General features: G+C 43.1%; 1 protein-coding gene across 2 annotated transcripts in view; it reads left to right on the forward strand.

Annotated features, from left to right (window-relative positions):
• Positions 1–20,776, forward strand: part of gabrb2a (gamma-aminobutyric acid type A receptor subunit beta2a) — a 33,251-nt gene extending 12,475 nt beyond the window's left edge. Inside the window, exons 4-10 of one of the 2 annotated variants that reach the window (XM_085292245.1) lie at positions 747–967; positions 8,777–8,859; positions 12,347–12,484; positions 12,699–12,851; positions 16,688–16,932; positions 17,402–17,542; positions 18,720–20,776. In XM_085292245.1, the coding sequence (XP_085148371.1) occupies positions 747–967; positions 8,777–8,859; positions 12,347–12,484; positions 12,699–12,851; positions 16,688–16,932; positions 17,402–17,542; positions 18,720–19,076 (1,338 nt within the window). In that variant the 3' untranslated portion in view covers positions 19,077–20,776. The remainder of the gene's footprint in view (positions 1–746; positions 968–8,776; positions 8,860–12,346; positions 12,485–12,698; positions 12,852–16,687; positions 16,933–17,401; positions 17,543–18,719) is intronic. The other variant, XM_085292253.1, reaches the window with a different exon arrangement.
• The last annotated feature ends 278 nt before the right edge of the window (positions 20,777–21,054 follow it).

Genomic DNA, 21,054 nt, shown 5'->3' on the forward strand with positions numbered 1-21,054 from the left:
TGCACTGCAACACACTGTAACCAAGCAGATCCGACTGCAGTGCTGTTTTTCGCTGTGGCTGTGTGTGGGTGTGAGTCTGTTTTTAAGAGTGAGAAGCAGAGAAAAGATACACACGGAGAGGGAGGAGGAGGAGGTACGGTTTTCTACCACATCTCTGAGCATGTGTAAAAACAAACTGTACAGTATAAATACTGATTTTTTCCCCCTCCCCACTAAGGTTAAATCTGGAAAAGTCTCCCCTGAATCTCAGTCGCTGTGATTGTTTATTATGCAAAGTCAGAACATAAAAAGAGAGAGCGAGGGAGAAAGCCCCAGCTGCAGATATCTACCAGGAGTTTGCATTAAAGAGGGTATTGTCTCTGTAAAGCAGAAGGCAGCTTCATTCGCTCAAGTGGAAGCAGATATTTTTAGCATGAGACAATAGTCAGCCAGCTGAGAAAGTTGCCCTCTGGTTATGGTCTAAAAATTAATGGAGGATAGTTGAATATTAACCCCCCAACCCCGGCCACCACGGGCCCCCTAGTGCAGGCTGTGGCCTTTCAGACCACCGACGACCTTTTGGCTGACCTTCTCACTATGCAGAGCCCATGAAAACATGCCATGGCTCAGACATGAGCGTGACATGACATCCCGGTAGAGCTTTATGTGCTCCCCGGTTGAGATGGTGATGAAAATAAAACATATATAAAAAAAATGTACAATGAGTTTGACTGTGGCGTTAAATGTAGTTCACCTCTGTTTGGCAGGACTACACCTTGACAATGTACTTCCAGCAAGCGTGGCGGGACAAGCGGCTCTCCTACTCTGAGATTGCTTACAACCTGACTCTGGATAACCGAGTGGCTGACCAGCTGTGGGTCCCTGACACCTATTTCCTCAACGACAAGAAGTCCTTTGTGCATGGCGTCACAGTGAAGAACAGGATGATTCGTCTCCACCCTGATGGAACGGTGCTGTACGGACTCAGGTAAGACTTTTATGTGTCATAGCTGTGTCTTTATGAATTGTTTTTATTGGCAAATGATCTGGTTGGACCACAAAAAAGAAAAAAAAAGTAAGAAAATAAGAGAAGATATTTCAGCCTCTCCAAACTCTACTCAGAGCAGTCAAGCTGCACTTTTCATACGCAATGAGGGATTATTACGAGGCCGCCCATGGTGCCGCTTTCTGAGATGATTAACAAGGTTGAAAAGAAGAGGCAACATGGAGGCCAAGCGAGGCAGGTGTGTTTGTGTAGCGCTGCTCAACAAGAAGGCATTTTAAAATAAAACCCAGGGTTATATATATATTGAAAAAGGCAGTGTTTTCAAAGAATAACCAAAATCTGATTATTAAAAAAGCTGATATGACACAAAATTAACACCTGTTAAAGTAAGAAAAAGTGCAAATGTGTGTATTTCCTGTTTTTTTTCCCGCTTCTTTATTGATATCAAAGGATTGGTGATTGTGTTTGGGCACAGAAAGGTTACGTTTGACTGTTTAAGTTAGAGTTCAGTGATTTCAATAATCTATACCACTGACTTATTGACTTTCCATGCTAATGTCATCGAATTAATTGCACACAAGCCACAAATCTAAAAAAAAATAACACCCCGGGTCGTAATGAAGTATAGAAGGTGTGTATAGGAGGAACTATATGCACTTGTACTGTAGCCTTTCATATCTCCTGATGATCATCAATAATAAAAAGCTGAACTGACTCTGATTGTGTGCAGCCCATCTACACGATGTCTCTTTGTGGCGCAGGGCTGCGATGCCTCTGAGGATGCTGTCATCCATAATTGATAAAGTCATAATCAATAATGTAGCAGTTCAATACAAACACTGAATCTGTATTTGTACTGACGTTGCGTATTTGACTGCATATGCTAACGCAACCCGTCCATCACTGTGCCGCTGCCTCCTCTGATCTGTCACCGCCTTTTCGTGTGCGTGTGTGTTCATGCATGTGTGTGTGTTAAAAGCTGAGGTTATTGTTGCTAATTCAAGATGTTGCAGTCGTTCCCTCTCTTGACTGAGATGCCCTTCTTGCGCAAAGGCTGCTTAAAAAATTTAAGTATCTGCACTGCACCACATTATTCATCGCTACATTTTGTCTCAACAGTCGAGAAATGTAATTCCGAACACTCTGACTCAATTATATAAGCCTAACACATATTTTTTGCATAACAGCCAAAAAGCAATGAAAGCCAGGGGAGTTGTAAGAGTGTTGTGAAATTTTAAGGGGGTGTGCGCAGCAGAGACATGTGGTTTTTACCTCGGATGCGTTGTCCTTGTCAGTGCCGGTGCCTGCCGGCTTCTCCGTTATTTGGTTCGTGGGTTTGGTCCAGGTTTTATTTGATGCTAGCGAGTCCAGACACAAGCTGCTGTCAGAGTCAGCCCGGCCAGATGCTTGCGTGCTCTGAGCACACTGACACGTACCTGTAGAGACGGGTCAGCTGGTTGCAACAACACAGCTTTAGTGGGTGTGGAGAAGATGGCTAACTGAGAGTCTATAGGAAAGAGGATGTATGTGAGCACACATCCTGTCAGAGGTCCGGGGATGTGAATTCATTCAAGGCATGTCATCGGGGTAAAGGTCAGCAGTGGTGGAAGAAGTTTTAGTTAAGAGTTAAAGTAAAAAGGAAACAGTAAAGGGGAGAACATTTTAAAATTGTGCTGCAGAAAGAGCATAAAATTATATCAGCATGTTATGACAAATTAAAAACGGATGCATTATTAAGTAAGAAAGCTTTTACTGTGGCTACTAGTCATTTTGACAATAAAATTCACTTTCTTTACACACTGCTGTTTAATTCATACCACTGCATCATATGTCTGAAGCTGACTGACTGTAGCTAAAATATAAAAAAAAGGAAAAGTGGAGTAACTACAGTTGTCAAATACATGTATCTGAGTAAAAAGTAGAGACGAAATGTTTCCAAGTAGTTCCACCATAATTACTGCCCCTGAAAGCCATTTCCTAATTATTTATAAACATGTAAACTGTGAAAGGGACCACTCTCATGAGTAAATCTATATGTATGTAGGACATAAACATTAACTATTGATGTAAAAGTACATTGAAGAATCGGAGGGTAATTAAAATTATTGCAGCTGTGCCTTTGAAATCTTGTAATCTTGTTGCTTTTGAAATGGTTGCTTTAGCCATGAGGACCAGGTCTTACAGGTAGTAGCACTCTTCAGTGCAGCTTAGGTTTGTCAAAAAGGCGATGAGTGTGTTATCAGTTTGCAGCTGAGTAGGGTCAAGGTCACAATTCCATGTAAACTGGTTGTGAATGAATAAATCGCAGGAAATCATAAACCTTTTGCTGTCAGTTGCCGTCTGCATATACAGAAATCCACATGAAAGTGAAAAACCACACTGTTTACCTACTTCCACTCAGTGTCCAGCCAGAATCTCTGAAATTCAGAAATTCCTCCAAAAACAGTAATATAGTTTCTTCAGGACAGTGATTCAACTGCAACATGACAAAGACAACCTTGGCAACCTTGCTCTGACATAATAGAACCAGAATACAACCAGTTGGCAACTAGTCTAAGTCTCCTACTGCAAAGAGATGCATTGCAGATAAGTTGTATCCATTAGCACAGACTGACTCAGATTGATCCCGATGTGTTTATAATCTCTCTGCTTGTATAAATTTTAAATACATTTTTGCAAATCTTAGCTGATTTTTCTGAAAGTGAGTCAGATGACAAGTGTTTGGAGACAGGTTGCCTCCCATCAGGCGACCTGTGCAATCATCTTGCAATCTTAAGTGGTCCCCCAGTGGCTGAGGACTTTGGATACTCATCTACTTGCAAGCCATTGCATTTTTTTAAAAAAAATTAAATGCAATCATCCAGCAACCACCAATTTTTCCAAGTCAAGTGTATTTTTGTTTTTTTCTATTTTGATTTGCAGCAATGTGACAATCAAAAAGTCATTGACTTCAGTGATTAATATCCACTGGCAGTATGGAGTGGGTGGGTCCCACTTTTCTGTTTTATTATGTGGATAAACTCTACACAGCACTTCCAGAGGCCTCCAGTGGCACACCTGCCAATTTTGAACTAAACTGCATGAATGGCTGTTAAACATCACAAACATACAGAGATTTCTTCATTTCCTCATTTATTAGAGCAAGTTTTGCATTATGAAGAATGAAGAAGGTAGGAAACTAAAAGATGTCATTTAGAAATCTATGGGTGCTGACATGTTTATGGAGCGGTGCGGTCAGGATATCTTCACCTCTGCTGTGATATTAAATCACGGGAGTAGATGAAGCCACATGCAGGACACAGCGACTCTCTTATTCAATCTGCACAATATAAACACAGAAAAACTCAACCAAACAACCGTCTGTAAACGTTTAAATACATTTTAAATTTATTCTAAAATCTACCGACTGGTCTGCTGACTCAGCCTCTGGATAGAGCAAACTAATTTTGGCAAGTAATAATTGCCAGCTAATAGTCATCACATGCCATCCTTCTAATGCAAGTAAAGCCTGCTCAAGGTGACTTATCTTATAATGCTTGAACTACAGACTGAAAACCAGAAAGCTTCCTGCCCCTATAATTTTACCCCCTTACTATATGCTGAATCTCTCTTTTTGGAGATTAAGCTAAAATGTTTGACTATAAAATATCAGGTAATATTGCTAAATCCTTAGATAATGAGGGGCAAAAGTAAACATATTATTGCTCTTGCAGGAGGAGTATTTGTGCTGAGCTGAAACCAGCTAACACGCTAACTGGCAAACACCAGTAGGTTAAACTGTTTAGTTTGCAGGAGATGTGTGTGTCTGTGTGTGCAGTTTGTGTCTCTGGGTACATGTGCGTGTGAATGAGTGAGTGTTATTTTCAGGGGTGCACACGAAGGAGGAAGAGTGAGGGTGTTGTTTACTCCTTATTCTGTGGATATATAGTGCATCCCAATCCTGCCAAATCCTGGTCTTCAATTACCAGGAGGAGCAGAAAATTACAACAGTGCTCCCAACTGTCACTTTAGAGCTCGGTTTGACTCTCGGGGAGAGGCAGTCTGATCTAATTACCCAGCCCCTGAAAAGGCTCAGCCAATAACACAGATACCGCCCAGGCTGCGAGGAAAAAACACACATATACACACACAACAGGAAAACACAAACTCCACTTAGCTTTTCATTTTATGCAGGAATGGAGGAAAAAATGAAAAAGAAATATAGACACCGAGTGCGTGACTCGTGCTGTATGTCGCTCCACATTGGCATACAGAGAGAGACTGAGCCGAAGAGGGAGAAAGAGACGTGAAGGTCAGACTTCATTCAAAATGGAGAAATTATTAGGATTCTCCCCACTCCCTCTCCACCCTCCCTCCTTTCTCTGTGAATATTGTAACTCCTTTTGTGTTGTGAGAGGACACATCCTTGTGCTTTGGAGACTGACGTCGTCTTCTGTCAGGCCGAGGAACGTTTCTGCTCTGCAGCTAAAATGCACAATGATATCCCGTGCGAATGCTGTCAATGGGATCACTTTTAGAGTTATCTCCTTCTGAAGTTACAGATCAGGCGAGAGGGAAACGTAGAAACCTCTTTATTTTTCCTGCTTTTTGATTGGATGTGCTCTGTGACCTGCCTGAGCAGGAAGAGACAATCCTGCATGTGTTAGCTCAGCTCAACATGGGCTCTCTATCCAAAATGGAGGAAGCTTCTCCATCTTAATTTAACTTCTGAAATGATCTTTCTATTTTTTTCTCCTGATGCCTGCATGCATGATAAAATGTCAGTTTAAGTAAGCCTGCACCAGGTTTGGAACCTGCAAAAATCCCCCTCTCATCTGTATTTTGGCCTCTTCTTCTCTGATGCTCCCTCGAAATGAGATTCTGTCTGGGAATTCGTGGTGGTTGTGTTATGTCCGTAAACAAGGTCATTTGGAATAAAGGTGCACAGGCCGCCTTAGGGGGGTCCACACACACACATATACAGAGAGAGAGAGCGCGCCTGGGTTGAACTGTTAGAGGAACATAGACAAAAAAAGAAAAAAACAGCCTTTTTTAGACTCTGTGTCCTATTAGCTCCGACGCAGAGCAAATGTAGCGTGTTTGATTCTGCGTGATCTGCGAGAGCATGGCCTTTCCGCCGGCAGGTTGGGATGAGCGAGAGACGGACCGGCTCTGATGTTGATGAAGAGCAAACAAGCCTGTGCTTCATGACAACTGCTGCTGCTGCTGCTGCTGCAGAGGTCCACAGCAGACTCTCTCTGCAGTGGAGATGACGAAGACGAGGAGGAGGAGGAGGAGATTCAAAGATGGGGAGGGAATCCTGCAGAGAGAAACCCTCGTCCTGCTTCTCCTGCGTGCTCATTATTTGCATTTTTGGGGTAATTGTTAGAGCAGGTTTTGGATGCTCTAGCTCAGCCGGGTGGGGTGGGGGGTGCAGAAGCAGTTCTTGATCAGCCGTGCGGAGTCTCAGACGAGAAAGCTGTGAGACTTCTGCTGATGATGTAGGTGGGCTATAAATAGGCTGTTATTTTTACCCCTGCCATTTTGGCCTCATTTCTGCTTTTCCCCTGTGTTTCCTCTGTGCCACCGCGATGATTTAGTGATGGCGATGGCGATGATGGTGAGTGATGAGTGCCCGGCTATGCGAGCACAACATCCTGGGAAGTTGTGGCCATAAAAAAGGGGTAAACTAGGACAGAAATGAGCCTCCTGTTTTAATCCCCCAGTGCACCATGGCCCTGCTAACTGGCTCTTACATAAGAGCCCAGAGAGCAAGAAAAAAGGAGGCAGAGACGGAGAGAGCCCGAGTGTGTGAAAGAAGACTCTGCAGCTCGAAAAAATGAAATCCCAAACTTGCCAGCCTCGGCCTGAGGGAGCTGAACATCTTATGCAGAAAGATTTCAAATAAAGTTTGCTCTTAATTATTAAAGACAAGGCGCTCTTAAAGATGCATCTGTAGATGTGATGAAGTTAACCGAGAGAAGGCATTGTGATTGTATTTTTTTATTGCCATAGTGTCCCCGCAGCTCCACGGGACCACGTTCTCAATCTCAAAGCAGCAGCGATTTGGAAAATGTGTGAACTAAGAACATTTTTTTGCCCATTTCTATTCATGTTTAAAACATTTACAGGCTTTCAGGAGATGACAATGCACACCAAACAATATACATTTCAGCACTTTGTCATAAATTTTTTTCCCATGGTAGCACTTCCATTATGATTTTATAAATAGTGGAATGACGTAAAGTCTTTGATTTATCAAAATAAGCAAATCCAGACACCACTGCTTGTGTTTTTTAATGGTAAACAACAGATTTTTTTTATTATTTAATATTTATTGTCCCTGATTTATAAAATTGCATATCCTCCTGAGGCCCAATTTCTGAACAGAGATGTGCAAAGGTGACCCTCATAAGCCCTCAAATAAGGACAGCGGGTTTGTTTTACAGCTTAACACTGTAAAATGATCATCATGAAGCCTTTTTGTTCACATCACCTCTCTTATAAGGACAGTTTACCTTTCATTTATTTTTGTATTAGTTCAAATTCAGTGATAAGCAGCAAGATTCATTTGTTCCCATTACAAACACTGTATTTCACAAAATGGTGAAACTGAAGAAATAAAGAATAAAAGGACATATGAACTAATATATTGATGGAAAGTGCAATTATGAATAAAGACAAATTATGATTGTGCGACACTGAGGGATCCTTGTTGTTGAACTGAATGTCCAATGAATGTAAAGTGTAAATGTAGCATGACTTTTACTGGATGATCTGGCTACTCAGTGACCTTTTTCATTGCCACGTACGAATGAATGGACCGCTAACACAATAAATCGATGATGTGATCGTAATCAGCTGTGACAAGGAAAACCCGCGGTTATGACAAACACTTCAACCTATACTGGGAATTCTCCCACAGGCTGCTATTATTATTATTAATGGTCGCGTGACGCCATCATGTTTTATATCAATCAGTGTGTTTGTTTGTGCGTGTGTGTGAGGGGGTTCGTCTTACACGTCTACGCTAGATTTAGCCCCCATAGTTAGATTGTGTGGCCAGTCTCTCTCAGACAGCCTCAGGGGTTTGGTGCGGCCGGGTGCCAGCCCGTCTCAGCTCTGGCCAACTTGTCATCTATAACAGGAAGTGCGTCACCCTGACTGAACCTGTTGGATATGACTGGCCTGTGCTCGACGGCTCTTTTTTTAAGGAGCCCATTGACCAGACGTTGAACCCTGCTTTTTTTTTTTTTTTATCTCTTTATGGGATAAAAGTAAAACCAGCATAGTGTCCAAATTCCACACTTTGTTAAGTACAGTAATTACTAGCTTTAATAGTTTCCCAATCTTGTCATTAGAATAAAATATGCAGTAAATTTCATAATAAAAGCAGAAAAGAATTTCTCAATAAAAAGACATTGTCAGCATCAGCTTACGATTTATGGAGGCTTGAACTGAGGCTGATGTAAAAAGTGTGCTTTAACAAGAAGGAAACCAGACAGAACCAGGCTCCGGGAGCGCGGCCATCTGCCTCGGCCAGTTGGAATGGTTTCTCAGATTTGCCAAACAGCATCTGATTTTGAGTTAATCCTGATCCCCACATTTGATGGCATTTTCCATTTGAACCTATTATTTCCGGAAGAATGGCTTTCATGTCTGGTGCTCTTCAGGTTTGCCAACATCCTGCAGGGATGTTTACATTACTCTGCGCAGTGAAGGTCAAATAAAATGAACCCAGCCTGCTCGTGGCCGCCTCCACCTGTTTCTGCGTTGAATCCTATATTTCTTTATCCCTCTCTGTGTGTGTAGGATCACTACAACCGCAGCCTGCATGATGGACCTGCGCCGCTACCCTCTAGATGAGCAAAACTGCACCCTGGAGATCGAAAGCTGTAAGTACCGTTGTCCCTGACAACCAGCTCTCACACCCACACGAAGACATCGAATTAAAGAGATCCCACGTACGCATGCAGCTCGGAAAACCGTCCTGAAAACAGTCTGCCAGCCCAGTGGCACCGAGGTAGAAAGACAGTTGATAAGACAGGATGTAAAATGCTGAGAAAGGCTGATGAGATATCAAGAGATATGCATCAAGAAGAGGAACATCACTAATGGCTCAGTGACTGATAACATCCAGCCTAATTAATTCAACTGCTACTGCAGTGGCTTCCCAAGGCGAGGAGGAGCCTGATTAGGTCCAGTATTTCAGGAGGGTGCTGATAGTGGATGTTGTGTTCAGCTTTCTCGTGAAGCCGCCTCCATGTTTGTGAAGTACAAAGACTCAGTTTCACGTGGAGTTTGTAATTGTACGTGATCCGGTGCTCTCGAGTCAGGGGAGCGAGGAAAGAGAGGAGGAACGTGAGAGAGAAAGACGAGGTCCTCTGCGTGTATTATCTGGGTCCCCTAGGAGAAGGATTATGGGGCTGGGATGTGGTGTAGGCCCAGTCTTCCCGGGTTTGATCACACTATTGCCAGCAGCGTTAAGCAGCACAAAAACAGCGCGGGTCAGAACCACCCCCCCTCCCCCGCTGCTCCTCTCCCATTATGCTTGCCATCTCTCTCCCCATCACACCCTCTCTTTCCGTTTCTCATCTCCTTTCTTCGCACGGTCTCATCCTCTTCTTTTTTTTCCCTCCCAGCCTTTTTATCTCTCTCTCCATCACTCATATGCTCTTTTTTTCTCTCCTCCTCTCTCAGGCAGAAATACACACACACACACACACACACACACACACACACACACACAGCTCCAGTTTTGATCACCAGGCAGTATCTGCTCTCATATGGATTAACTGGCAACGGTTTTAACGTTGGAATCTCTTCATGCCAGAGCATGCTATTTTATTCAGACTAATGAGCCCAGAGAAGTCTCACTCCCCTTGATAAACTCAATGCATTTTTAACAGACACAAGTTTTAAAACCCCAGAAACCCCCGATACATCAGCGACTCACTGCTGCGGCTCAGGCCGTGGGACTCACGTGCTGCACTGAGGAAAAAAAAAAGAAAGCATTTCTTCCCCTCTAACACCAACTAATACGATCTGTTATGCACATATAAATGCTGACATACAGTATCCATGCACATCTTTGGCTCAGGCACCCTTCATATCAGTCTTGATAGACCAGGTTGAGTGCAGTGATGTAATGCACTAACAGAGACAATGGTCTGGAACGAATGGAGCTACAAACTAACTGAATGTACTGGCCATAAACTGCTCCCTTCATATTGAAAAAAAACTCCCCTCTACCAAATGACTCAACACCCCGCTGATCCCCAGCCTGACGTAGCCGATAAGAACTTAACCGAGCTGCACCTCAACAGCAGCATGGTACACTAATTGGGGTAATGCTGTGACGATAACGGTAGAGCTTATTTATCTGCTGGTGTGGAGTTCCAGCATCCACTGCTTTATGCTCTGCAGATGCATTCAGTATTCAGTGCCATAGTTTGCCCTGGCAAGAAAAGCTTTAATTAAAGAATAAGACTAATTTTAAACAAATATCGGAGAAGTTGGTGCTCCCTCTGCACCAGAGAGCTTCTGTGTTGCACTGATGGACATCCTTCTTCATTACTGTCATCACACACTGTGAGTTTGTTTTGAGTCGATCCCACGTACTTCATCCTGCTGCTGTGAATACTCACCAGAGCACCAAATGTGTTGCAGAACCTTAACAGATGCAGAATTTACTCCTGTTTGAGTAATATTGGCCATGAGCTACAGGACCCAGCTGTTTCGGGGGATTTCTTTTTTTTTCTTTCAAACAAAAACAGCAACAAAAAAAAAGAAGAAGAAAGAAAGAAAATCTGTATTTGTGTGCCATTACCTTAACTGTCAGTGATGCAAGATGTTAAAACCACCCTAGAGACAGAGTTTCTTTCTTCCACAGCAGACACATCGCAGTAGGAAAAGCACAGGTATAAATAATATACCGAATGGTGGCTGTTGAGTTTCCTGACATTGTGCATGCAGGTTCGTGCAGAAGGAAGCCATTGCTGATATTATTAGTAACACCTGAGCTTCTCCAACTATGACAAATCAAAATGTCTGCTGTGAAAAAAAAAAGGCCTGTGGGTGAAGCCGGCTGCCCGTCCGACCAATAACAACCCGACGTGACTAACTTCACCTTCAGTGTCAGCGCCATAGCAACAAAGAATTTTGTGTTAATTTTTAAAAATCAAAGCCTCAGACTTTAATTATTCATCACATCTGAATAGGTCACTGCCTCTATTTTGAGCATGCGGCAGTCAAAGTGGAGCTTTGGAGTAGGGAGACGGCCATTCCCTGGGTGAGCACACGACGCCGCTCCGTTGACTGTAGCAGGATAAAGTTCAGACGAGAACATGTTTCTTGGTACATATACATGCTTCACACACAGAGAGTTGAAAATGCTGAGTGTTGATTAATTTTTTATATGCAGATAGGTTCCTTTGTCTCCATTCACGATGTGTGCAGCTATGTAGAAATTAGCTTCCTGCTTTAAAGTGCTGAAAAATAAACACGTTGTCAACCAGATAACTTCTTGCAGTTACACGAATTGTTTCAGGTTGATGGAAACAGGTTATGGAAACAAACCTGCAGTGAACCGGCAGCCACATATTTAGTGAGCGTCCCTCTGTTTCTTGTCCCGGTGACGGAGCTGAGAGACTTCTACTTCCTGCAAGTTCTTGAAATCACCAACAATCACCTCCTTCTTACGCTCATGATTAATTTTGAGTGACAAATGGATAAATGCATGTTTATAGAGATTACGCTTACACAAAGTTTGCCAGCAAATACTCAGAGCACCGCTCAAAGATTTCTGAGGGCTGTAGGTGTTTCTGTAATCTTCCCTGCTGTTTATAACCTTAAAATTTTAAAATGTGACAAGCCCCTAATGCAAAGATGGCCTCTGCAGCAGTGGCTGGATAAATGGGAGATCTTAAATGTGTGTTAGTTTAATGATCCTCACCCTAACCACAATCATAGAGATTTGTTTCTGCAGTGAGCGCCGCGGGCCTTTTCTCTGGCTTGTGGCTCTTAAAGTCAAATTGCAACACCTCCTTAAATTTTAAACACTTTAAATACTTTAAACCAAAAGTGATTTCATATTTTTAGAGCCCTAAAATGGCACCTTCATTCTATTTTCCAAGAAAGCATAAAATATGTTGTTAAATTTCCTGTTATTTAAAGTTCCTAATCATCTTATGACCCCTCAGATGTAATCAGAGTTGGTGACGGCTGCTGTGGATATTGCCAAGCATTAAGTATAGTTAAGGGCAAAGACAGACAAAACCGCAGACGACTTTTAACATTACAGCACTTTGCTGTGATATATTATAGAGCATTAATGGATGGTGATAATGTTTCTCTAAGTGTCCTGGCTTTTTTCCCCTGCAGATGGATACACCACAGATGATATTGAGTTTTACTGGCGAGGTGGAGATGGCGCAGTGTCCGGCGTGGACAGGATAGAGCTGCCTCAGTTCTCGATCGTCGACTACAAACTCATCTCCAAGAACGTCGTCTTCTCCACAGGTGCGCAGAAGCTTCACTGGGTTTTGCAGGTTTTAATTAGCATAAGCTGCTGTGTTAACAATTTTTTGGCCTTTTATTTTTAACATAAAATCGACAGTCAGTATTAGAGAGAGAGTGTATGTGACAGGCTCGCTTGCGTCAAGGAAAATGTATTTGGTGTCACTGAGGAAACTCTATTTCTATCCCACTTCCTCTGCTCCTTTGCCTCCTTCAGGTTCCTACCCCCGCCTGTCCCTCAGCTTTAAATTGAAGAGGAACATTGGTTACTTCATCCTGCAGACATACATGCCTTCCATCCTGATTACCATCCTCTCCTGGGTCTCCTTCTGGATCAACTACGATGCATCGGCTGCCAGAGTGGCCCTGGGTAGGATCGGCTCGCTTCTGCTCAGCGCTGACCCTCAGAAATAACCCAGAGCCAAATGATAGCAGAGCATGAAAAGAGCCATTTAACGTACATTATTATGCTCAGGATTTCTGCATTATTGTGTCTGTGGCGAGCCTGATGTTTTCCCTGTATTTTCTCAGCGTTTACTTTTTTTCCTCATTAGCTCTAAGCACAGTGAGTGATAGCAGTGTGTGATAGGCTGCCTGGCTAAATGTCTGTTGTTCAGAGATGACTATATGCATGAGTCATGCAGAGCGAGAGGCACTGCAGCTCGACCTTGAAGTGTGCTGTCTTTCTCTCATCCTGTCTGTCTTTTGGAGCCTCTCGCTGGCCGGAGATCGCAGCTTATCAGAGCCCGAGCGCAGCTGTATTTGTTTAAATGCACCGTGCACTTTGGAGCTCACGCTCTCACGCCAATGTCAAACTGGCACGTCGGTAGCTTTTGCGTTTTGCGCGTCTCTTTCTTGTCACACACCGTTTGTTTTTTCGGAAGTGGGGACGGCTGGCAGGTCAGAGTCCCAGACGGTGCGTTTAGAGGGTAACGTGATTTAAAGATGTCCCCCCCCCCCCTCCCCGCTCTGCTCTCAGCGTCCTAACCAAAAGAGAACAAGTGCAGCCAATGGGGAGACGAGGCTCCGTGCTACAGTGACAGTGCTGGCTGCCGGGTTATTTATAATACGTGTGAATCTGACCAAATGCAGATTGTGCAGGCAGATGACTAATGTATCAAACACAATGTGTACATGTCAGGAAAGCAGGTGAATCGTGCTGTGACTAACAACAGATGTTTACAGTGGCAATGTGGCCCTTTTTTTTAAAGCCTACAGTTTGTTCCATCATCATTGGTTGCACGACGGGATGTAAGCTATCGCAGTCTCAGGTGTTTTTTTTAATCCATGTGGACTCACATTCTCTCAAATTTGACTGCTTGTGTTCATTAAACACTATACATTGTACAGCATAAGAGCAAATGCACATGTTCCCGAGCACGTATACTTTGGAGATGAGCATCTGAGCTCAGTTAGTTTGATGCTGGGGCAAATTCCAGCGAAGCGAGAAAGACATCTGTGTTCATTCATTATGCACTGCCTCTATAGTAGATCCTCAGTTGTAAGCAGCTTATATAAAATGCAGAGTTATGGCATCAGATGCAGAAAACTGTGCAGTTTGTTGCCTAAAACCAGTGGAATAAAATGGCAGACAGTAGCTATAGTGCACCATAGCCTGCACAGGGAATGACTCACCTATAGACTTGGGCAGAGCGGTGCTTTGGGCCAAACGCTAACATCAGCATGTTAAGCTCTGCATGCTAATGTGACCACACTGATGACTAACATCAAATTTAAAGGGTTCATCGTGGTAGTATTAGTATTAAGGTGCTAAATAATCAGGCCTCATCTTATCTTAAAGACCTGATAGTATTGTATCACCCAAATAGAGCACTTTGCTCTCATACTGCTAGTTTACTTGTGGTTTCTAGAGTATTAAAAGGTAGAAAGGGGGAAAAGCCGTCAGCTTTCAGGCCCCTCTTTTGTGGAATCAGCTCCCAGTTTGGATTTGTGAGACGGACACTATCACTGCTTTTAAGATTAGGCTTAAAACTTTCCTTTTTTGATAAACATATACAGTGGGGCAAAAAAGTATTTAGTCAGCCACCGATTGTGCAAGTTCCCCCACTTAAAATGATGACAGAGGTCAGTAATTTGCACCAGAGGTACACTTCAACTGTGAGAGACAGAATGTGAAAAAAAAATCCATGAATCCACATGGTAGGATTTGTAAAGAATTTATTCGTAAATCAGGGTGGAAAATAAGTATTTGGTCAATAACAAAAATACAACTCAATACTTTGTAACATAACCTTTGTTGGCAATAACAGAGGTCAAACGTTTACTATAGGTCTTTACCAGGTTTGCACACACAGTAGCTGGTATTTTGGCCCGTTCCTCCATGCAGATCTTCTCGAGAGCAGTGATGTTTTGGGGCTGTCGCCGAGCAACACGGACTTTCAACTCCCGCCACAGATTTTCTATGGGGTTGAGGTCTGGAGACTGGCTAGGCCACTCCAGGACTTTCAAATGCTTCTTACGGAGCCACTCCTTTGTTGCCCAGGCGGTGTGTTTTGGATCATTGTCATGTTGGAAGACCCAGCCTCGTTTCATCTTCAAAGTTCTCACTGATGGAAGGAGGTTTTGGCTCAAAATCTCACGATACATGGCCCCATTCATTCTGTCCTTAACACGGATCAGTCGTCCTGTCCCCTTGGCAGAAAAACAGCCCCATAGCATGATGTTTCCACCCCCATGCTTCACAGTAGGTATGGTGTTCTTGGGATGCAACTCAGTATTCTTCTTCCTCCAAACACGACGAGTTGAGTTTATACCAAAAAGTTCTACTTTGGTTTCATCTGACCACATGACATTCTCCCAATCCTCTGCTGTATCATCCATGTGCTCTCTGGCAAACTTCAGACGGGCCTGGACATGCACTGGCTTCAGCAGCGGAACACGTCTGGCACTGCGGGATTTGATTCCCTGCCGTTGTAGTGTGTTACTGATGGGGACCTTTGTTACTTTGGTCCCAGCTCTCTGCAGGTCATTCACCAGGTCCCCCCGTGTGGTTCTGGGATCTTTGCTCACCGTTCTCATGATCATTTTGACCCCACGGGATGAGATCTTGCGTGGAGCCCCAGATGGAGGGAGATTATCAGTGGTCTTGTATGTCTTCCATTTTCTGATGATTGCTCCCACAGTTGATTTTTTCACACCAAGCTGCTTGCCTATTGTAGATTCACTCTTCCCAGTCTGGTGCAGGTCTACAATACTTTTCCTGGTGTCCTTCGAAAGCTCTTTGGTCTTGGCCATGGCGGAGTTTGGAGTCTGACTGTTTGAGGCTGTGGACAGGTGTCTTTTATACAGATGATGAGTTCAAACAGGTGCCATTCATACAGGTAACGAGTGGGGGACAGAAAAGCTTCTTACAGAAGACGTTACAGGTCTGTGAGAGCCAGAGATTTTCCTTGTTTGAGGTGACCAAATACTTATTTTCCACTCTAATTTACGAATAAATTCTTTACAAATCCTACCATGTGAATTCATGGAATTTTTTTTTTCACATTCTGTCTCTCACAGTTGCAGTGTACCTCTGGTGCAAATTACTGACCTCTGTCATCATTTTAAGTGGGGGAACTTGCACAATCGGTGGCTGACTAAATACTTTTTTGCCCCACTGTAGTTCGTGCTGGATCAGGTGACTCTAAATCCTCCCTTAGTTACGCTGCAGTAGGTCTAGGCTGCTTTGGGCTTCCCATGATGCACTTTGTTTCTTGCCTTGCTCACTCATTATGTGTTTATAAACCACTCTGTGTTTTATCATTAGTTAATATTAATCTCTGGCTCTCCTCTACAGTGTGTTTTTTGTCCTGTCTCCCTCCCCCCAACCAGTCGCAGCAGATAGCTGCCCCTCTCTGAGCCTGGTGCTACTGGAAGTTTCTTCCTGTTAAAAGGGAGTTTTTCCTTCCCACTGTTTCCAAGTGCTTGCTCAAAGGGGGCAGTTTGACTGTTGGGATTTTCTCTGTATTATTGTATGGTCTTTACCTTACAGTATAAAGCACCTCAAGGCAACTCGTAAATAAATAAATAAAATTTGATTTTAAAGCTCTTAAAGCTTTAAATTCTAGACAGAAATCTGGATGAAGCACAAAAGTGATTATCATTATAACAGTTGAATATTGCGACTAAACTTCACTAACACCTGACACAAAACATCACATGCGGGGCTTTTGTCTCTGAAACTGTGACTCTGCTGATGTCCAGGGATCACCACGGTGCTGACCATGACCACCATCAACACCCACTTGCGAGAGACGCTCCCCAAGATCCCCTACGTGAAGGCTATTGACATGTACCTGATGGGGTGCTTTGTCTTTGTCTTCCTGGCCCTGCTGGAGTACGCCTTCGTCAACTACATCTTCTTCGGCCAGGGCCCCCAGCGACAGAAGAAGGCGGCCGAGAAAGCAGCCACCGCCAATAACGAGAAGCTGAGACCCGACCCCAACAAGGTACGTGCGCGAGCCGAGCTCCTCCAAAGGTATCCGTGTTGTCAGTTAATGTGCGTGTTTGTTTCTGTGCGAGAAAATTACCTCTTCTCCTTTCAAGGTCAATGTGATGCTGTGATCAATGCTTGATATCCTTTACCAGCACTCTTTACTCCTGCTCTAGCTCTCCATTTCTCACTGGTTTAGCCCTGTGTATCAACTTTATTACTCAGCTAGGATCTGAAAGAGTGAATGCAGAAGCAATGACTGGCTTATACTTTATCTCCATATTTCTGTGTCTCCCAAAGGGCAAGGCGCCTCGGAAAAATCACTGGCTGTGGTGCCAAAGCCTTCTCTTTAAATTTTATTCAGCTGCTAAAGTTAGCAAGAACAACGGCAGCATAAGGAAAAAGAAATCAAACACCCTTTCCTTCTGAGTGTGGCAAGCTACGATTTCCCCCTAAGTAACAGTGCTGATTTTGTATGCTTGCAGTGGCTGGTGGGAAATGTAGTTCAGAGAGATGATGCTCTGTATGCCAGAATGAAACAGAGGGAAATTGACGCATATGACTCGATGTGGGATCCCATCTTTGTGGACGATGCCGCATTAGGACTAGGCGAGCAAAGAAATAAGGTACTGGAGGTTTTGAAAGTCAAAACTAACAATGTCATCAATCTGAATCAATCCAGATCAGAGGAAAATGCTGTAGTTTTTTTGTGCATTTCTTTGATTTTTTATAGATTTTTTAAGGCAACCTTGATCATCACTCCCACCATTGTGTTTTTTTCCCTCTCTTGGTTTGCTCTTCATGCATTTTCCTGACAAACATGGCTTAGCAGTTTGATTTCTGCAGGCATTAATTTAATCTTAACTTGGGCTGTACATCTGAATTAATAGGAAATGAGAACAAGAGAAATGAAAACATCAGTAGCTCCTCTTAAGATAATATCAATCTAGACCGAAATACTGTATCTCTAAGGTGACTGATTAATCTCTTGAAACTAAGTGAAGCAATTGAAAAGAAAACAAAAGCAAAGAGAAAAAAAAAGCATCTCCAGATAAGAGAAAGAAATCATTTGCAGTTTGATGAAAAGCTCCAACTAAGTGGCTTCGCTTTAAACCCCCTAAAAAAAAATCAACAAAATGCATCAGGCTGACATTTACAGCAGGACGGGATTGGATTATTGGGATGTTTTTCCTCAGAAGTCAGGCTATGGATGAAGAAATGTTGATCCGAATTCACTTCCCACAACGTCTTTCCTGACCTGCCCTGAACCTTTTAGCCTCTCCTCCATCTTTGCAAAGTCCTTTACAGTTTCTCTCAACCTTCTCCTGTCACATTTTCCTTTTCCTTTGCTTTTCTCTTTTCTGTTTTTGTTCAGTTTGTCTTGTGAATCGACAGAATTTTAACCACACGCTGGTTGAAATTCTGACATGGCAATGAAGGTTTCTCCATGAGAATTAAGTTTGTGGAGTGCGTTGTGCTTTTCCAGGAGTGTTATCTCATAGTCTTGTGGTTGTATTGTCACTCAGATAATGACGACAGATGATCAATGATTTATTTAGAGCTTTTTTTAAAGTGCTTAAAATCTTTTCTTCACTGTAAGTAACACGATTTTTGACTCATTTGCATTACCCATTCTAGCACCCCATCAGTGTTTTTACACAGTAAACTGCATAATTATCATTACAACTTCAATTATAATTTTGCTAGACGTAGACTGAACGCTCCAAAATTTCCTCCCTGGCAGTAACTTCTCATGGCTGCGCCTGTTTTGTTTTGTTTTGTTTTGTTTGCACCTTCACACAGATGACCCCCGACGACAACATCCTCTTCAGCACCTTGGAGATGAAGAATGAGATGGGCGGCGCCGGGGATCTGTCCCGGGGCCTCGGAGCACCCGGAGACCCCCGCAACACCATGCTGGCCTATGATAGCTCGACGCTGCAGTACCGCAGGGCAGCCATGGCACGCCAGAACTATGGCCACAGCGCCTTGGAGCGCCACGCCCAGAAGAAGTCGCGCCTACGGAGACGGGCTTCCCAGCTCAAGGTGAACATCCCAGACCTGTCTGACGTGAACTCTATTGACAAGTGGTCCAGGATGATCTTCCCCACTGTCTTCTCCTTCTTCAACGTGGTCTACTGGCTTTACTACGTCCATTAAACCGAGCCGGCTCGCGGCAGGCATGTAAAGAAAGAGGGAAGAAGGGGAGGAGGGAAAAAATAAGAGGAGATGAGAGAGAGGATGTGTGTGAGAGAGAGAATGTGAGATGAACAGTGCACCGACTTTTTTTAGGTGGTTCGTTTTAGAGAAAATACGGAGATACAAAAGACTTTTAGACGGACTGCAGCAGCACCCAACACTTCAGTCGGCAGTGACTCTTTTAGGATTTGGGAAACACCTTCAAATCGACTGTCAAGCTCTTGAGAAAAGAAGAGAGAGTTTTAAAAAGACAGAAACGGTGCCTGTTCCAGAATTTCAATATATCACTAATATTTGTCATTCGTAGCTTACTCTCTGTGGATCAAATATTTATGCTTGTGTTTGCATATACTTTTAAGGATTTCTTTTGTTTAGTATCTATTTACTTCGTAGCCGAGCTGTCTGCATCCAGGAAAGCTTTATAAATGATTTTAAAGGAGTCATCCTTGGATAGTCTATTTTCCTATAATTATTGTATATCAAAAACATCCTTTAAAAGCATGCTTATGTTTGATTTCATTTGCATCTCACGATGATGATGATGATGGAGTGCAAAGCATTTTTAGTTGTGCTAGTAGAGGTTGTCCTGTCAGCTAACGTTTGCAGCTTTGGCTTAGCACGACTCACCTGGGTGGATTGTTTTGAGCGTCGCTGGATGGGAACAGGTGGACAGCAGGGGGCGTGCTCTTCTCTGGATGTCTATGTGGGGCTTTCGTGGTGGCAACACTCAACAGGAAAAGCTTGCTGTGTGCCGAAAGAAGAGTGGACACTGAAGCTTCAGCCAAGTTTCTGTTTTCGCTTTTGCTGATGGAATCGAATCCATTTCACCACGCGTGTTTATTTCTTCTTCTTTTCTTTTTCTCGTTTGTTTTGTTTGACTTAACTTGACTCCCTAAACTTTCCGCCATCACGCAAGGAGCTCGAGAGGCTTGAAACGGCTTCAACGCAACCTAGGCTGCTGTGGGGACTTTGAGCTGAGTTTCATTGCAACCAGACTTGCTGCATAAATATGGCAATCCACAATCCATCATTATCAGTAGAATTGAATGATAGAAGTATGATGCGTTCCATTGTGCTTATAGGTTTCTGTTTTGAAAAAAATGTAGATAAACATAAAGTCATATTTAAAGAAAAACAGATGATTCATTTTTATAAACCAGTACTCACATTATTGTGTAAATATTACGGATTTATTCTATTTAAATGGGTCTTCGTTGTTGTTTTTGCAGTTGAATTACAGATCAAATGTTCCATTCAGTCGAGAAAATAAAAAGATAACGAAAAAAGAAAAGAGCAATTTAACTGAGGATAAAAAAAAAGAAAGAAAAAGAAAACACAATTCACAACTTTGCTGACTCTGTACCTTTTGGGATTTTCTCTCTTTTTTTCTTTTTAATGGACTCTTAAAAGCATCTACTTGCTGAAACTAAAGCACTTCCAGACACCAGTGACTTTTGGGTCAATGTTTTGCTCTCCGGAAATGGCTTAACAAGGACCCCACTATCCAGGCATTGAAGTCAGGCATATTTTGTACAAAGTTTCTGTAAATTCCAATTGTAATATTTCATAATGACTGTAAATATCTTGTGTAATGATTGTCAGCAATTATGAAGATGTATCTAAATTCAATTAAAACTCAATTCAGTCTATCACTTCAACAACAGAGTACATGGGTGGCAGTTTTATGTGTCCTGCATGAATGAGAGCCTGATTACTGACTGTCTGAGCTGCATGGCTGATTGAGTGTCTGCATGAGCGAATGAACAACTGAGCCCAGCACGGGGAATGAGTAGGCATATGAGAGGAGCAAATGTAGGGGGTGAAAAGAGAGTCGAGAGTGCTGCAGCTGGGACTATTGGCTGCATAATGGATGGAGTGGAGGAGTTGGAGTGAGAGGCTGTGGCGGTGGTCTAGGCTGGCTGTGATGGGCTTGGCTGGG

This window comes from Mchenga conophoros, linkage group LG2 (genome assembly GCF_057382185.1).
Source record: "Mchenga conophoros isolate Kocher_MC1m ecotype Shallow Benthic linkage group LG2, M_conophoros_male_GT1.1, whole genome shotgun sequence".
Taxonomy (NCBI): Eukaryota; Metazoa; Chordata; class Actinopteri; order Cichliformes; family Cichlidae; genus Mchenga; species Mchenga conophoros.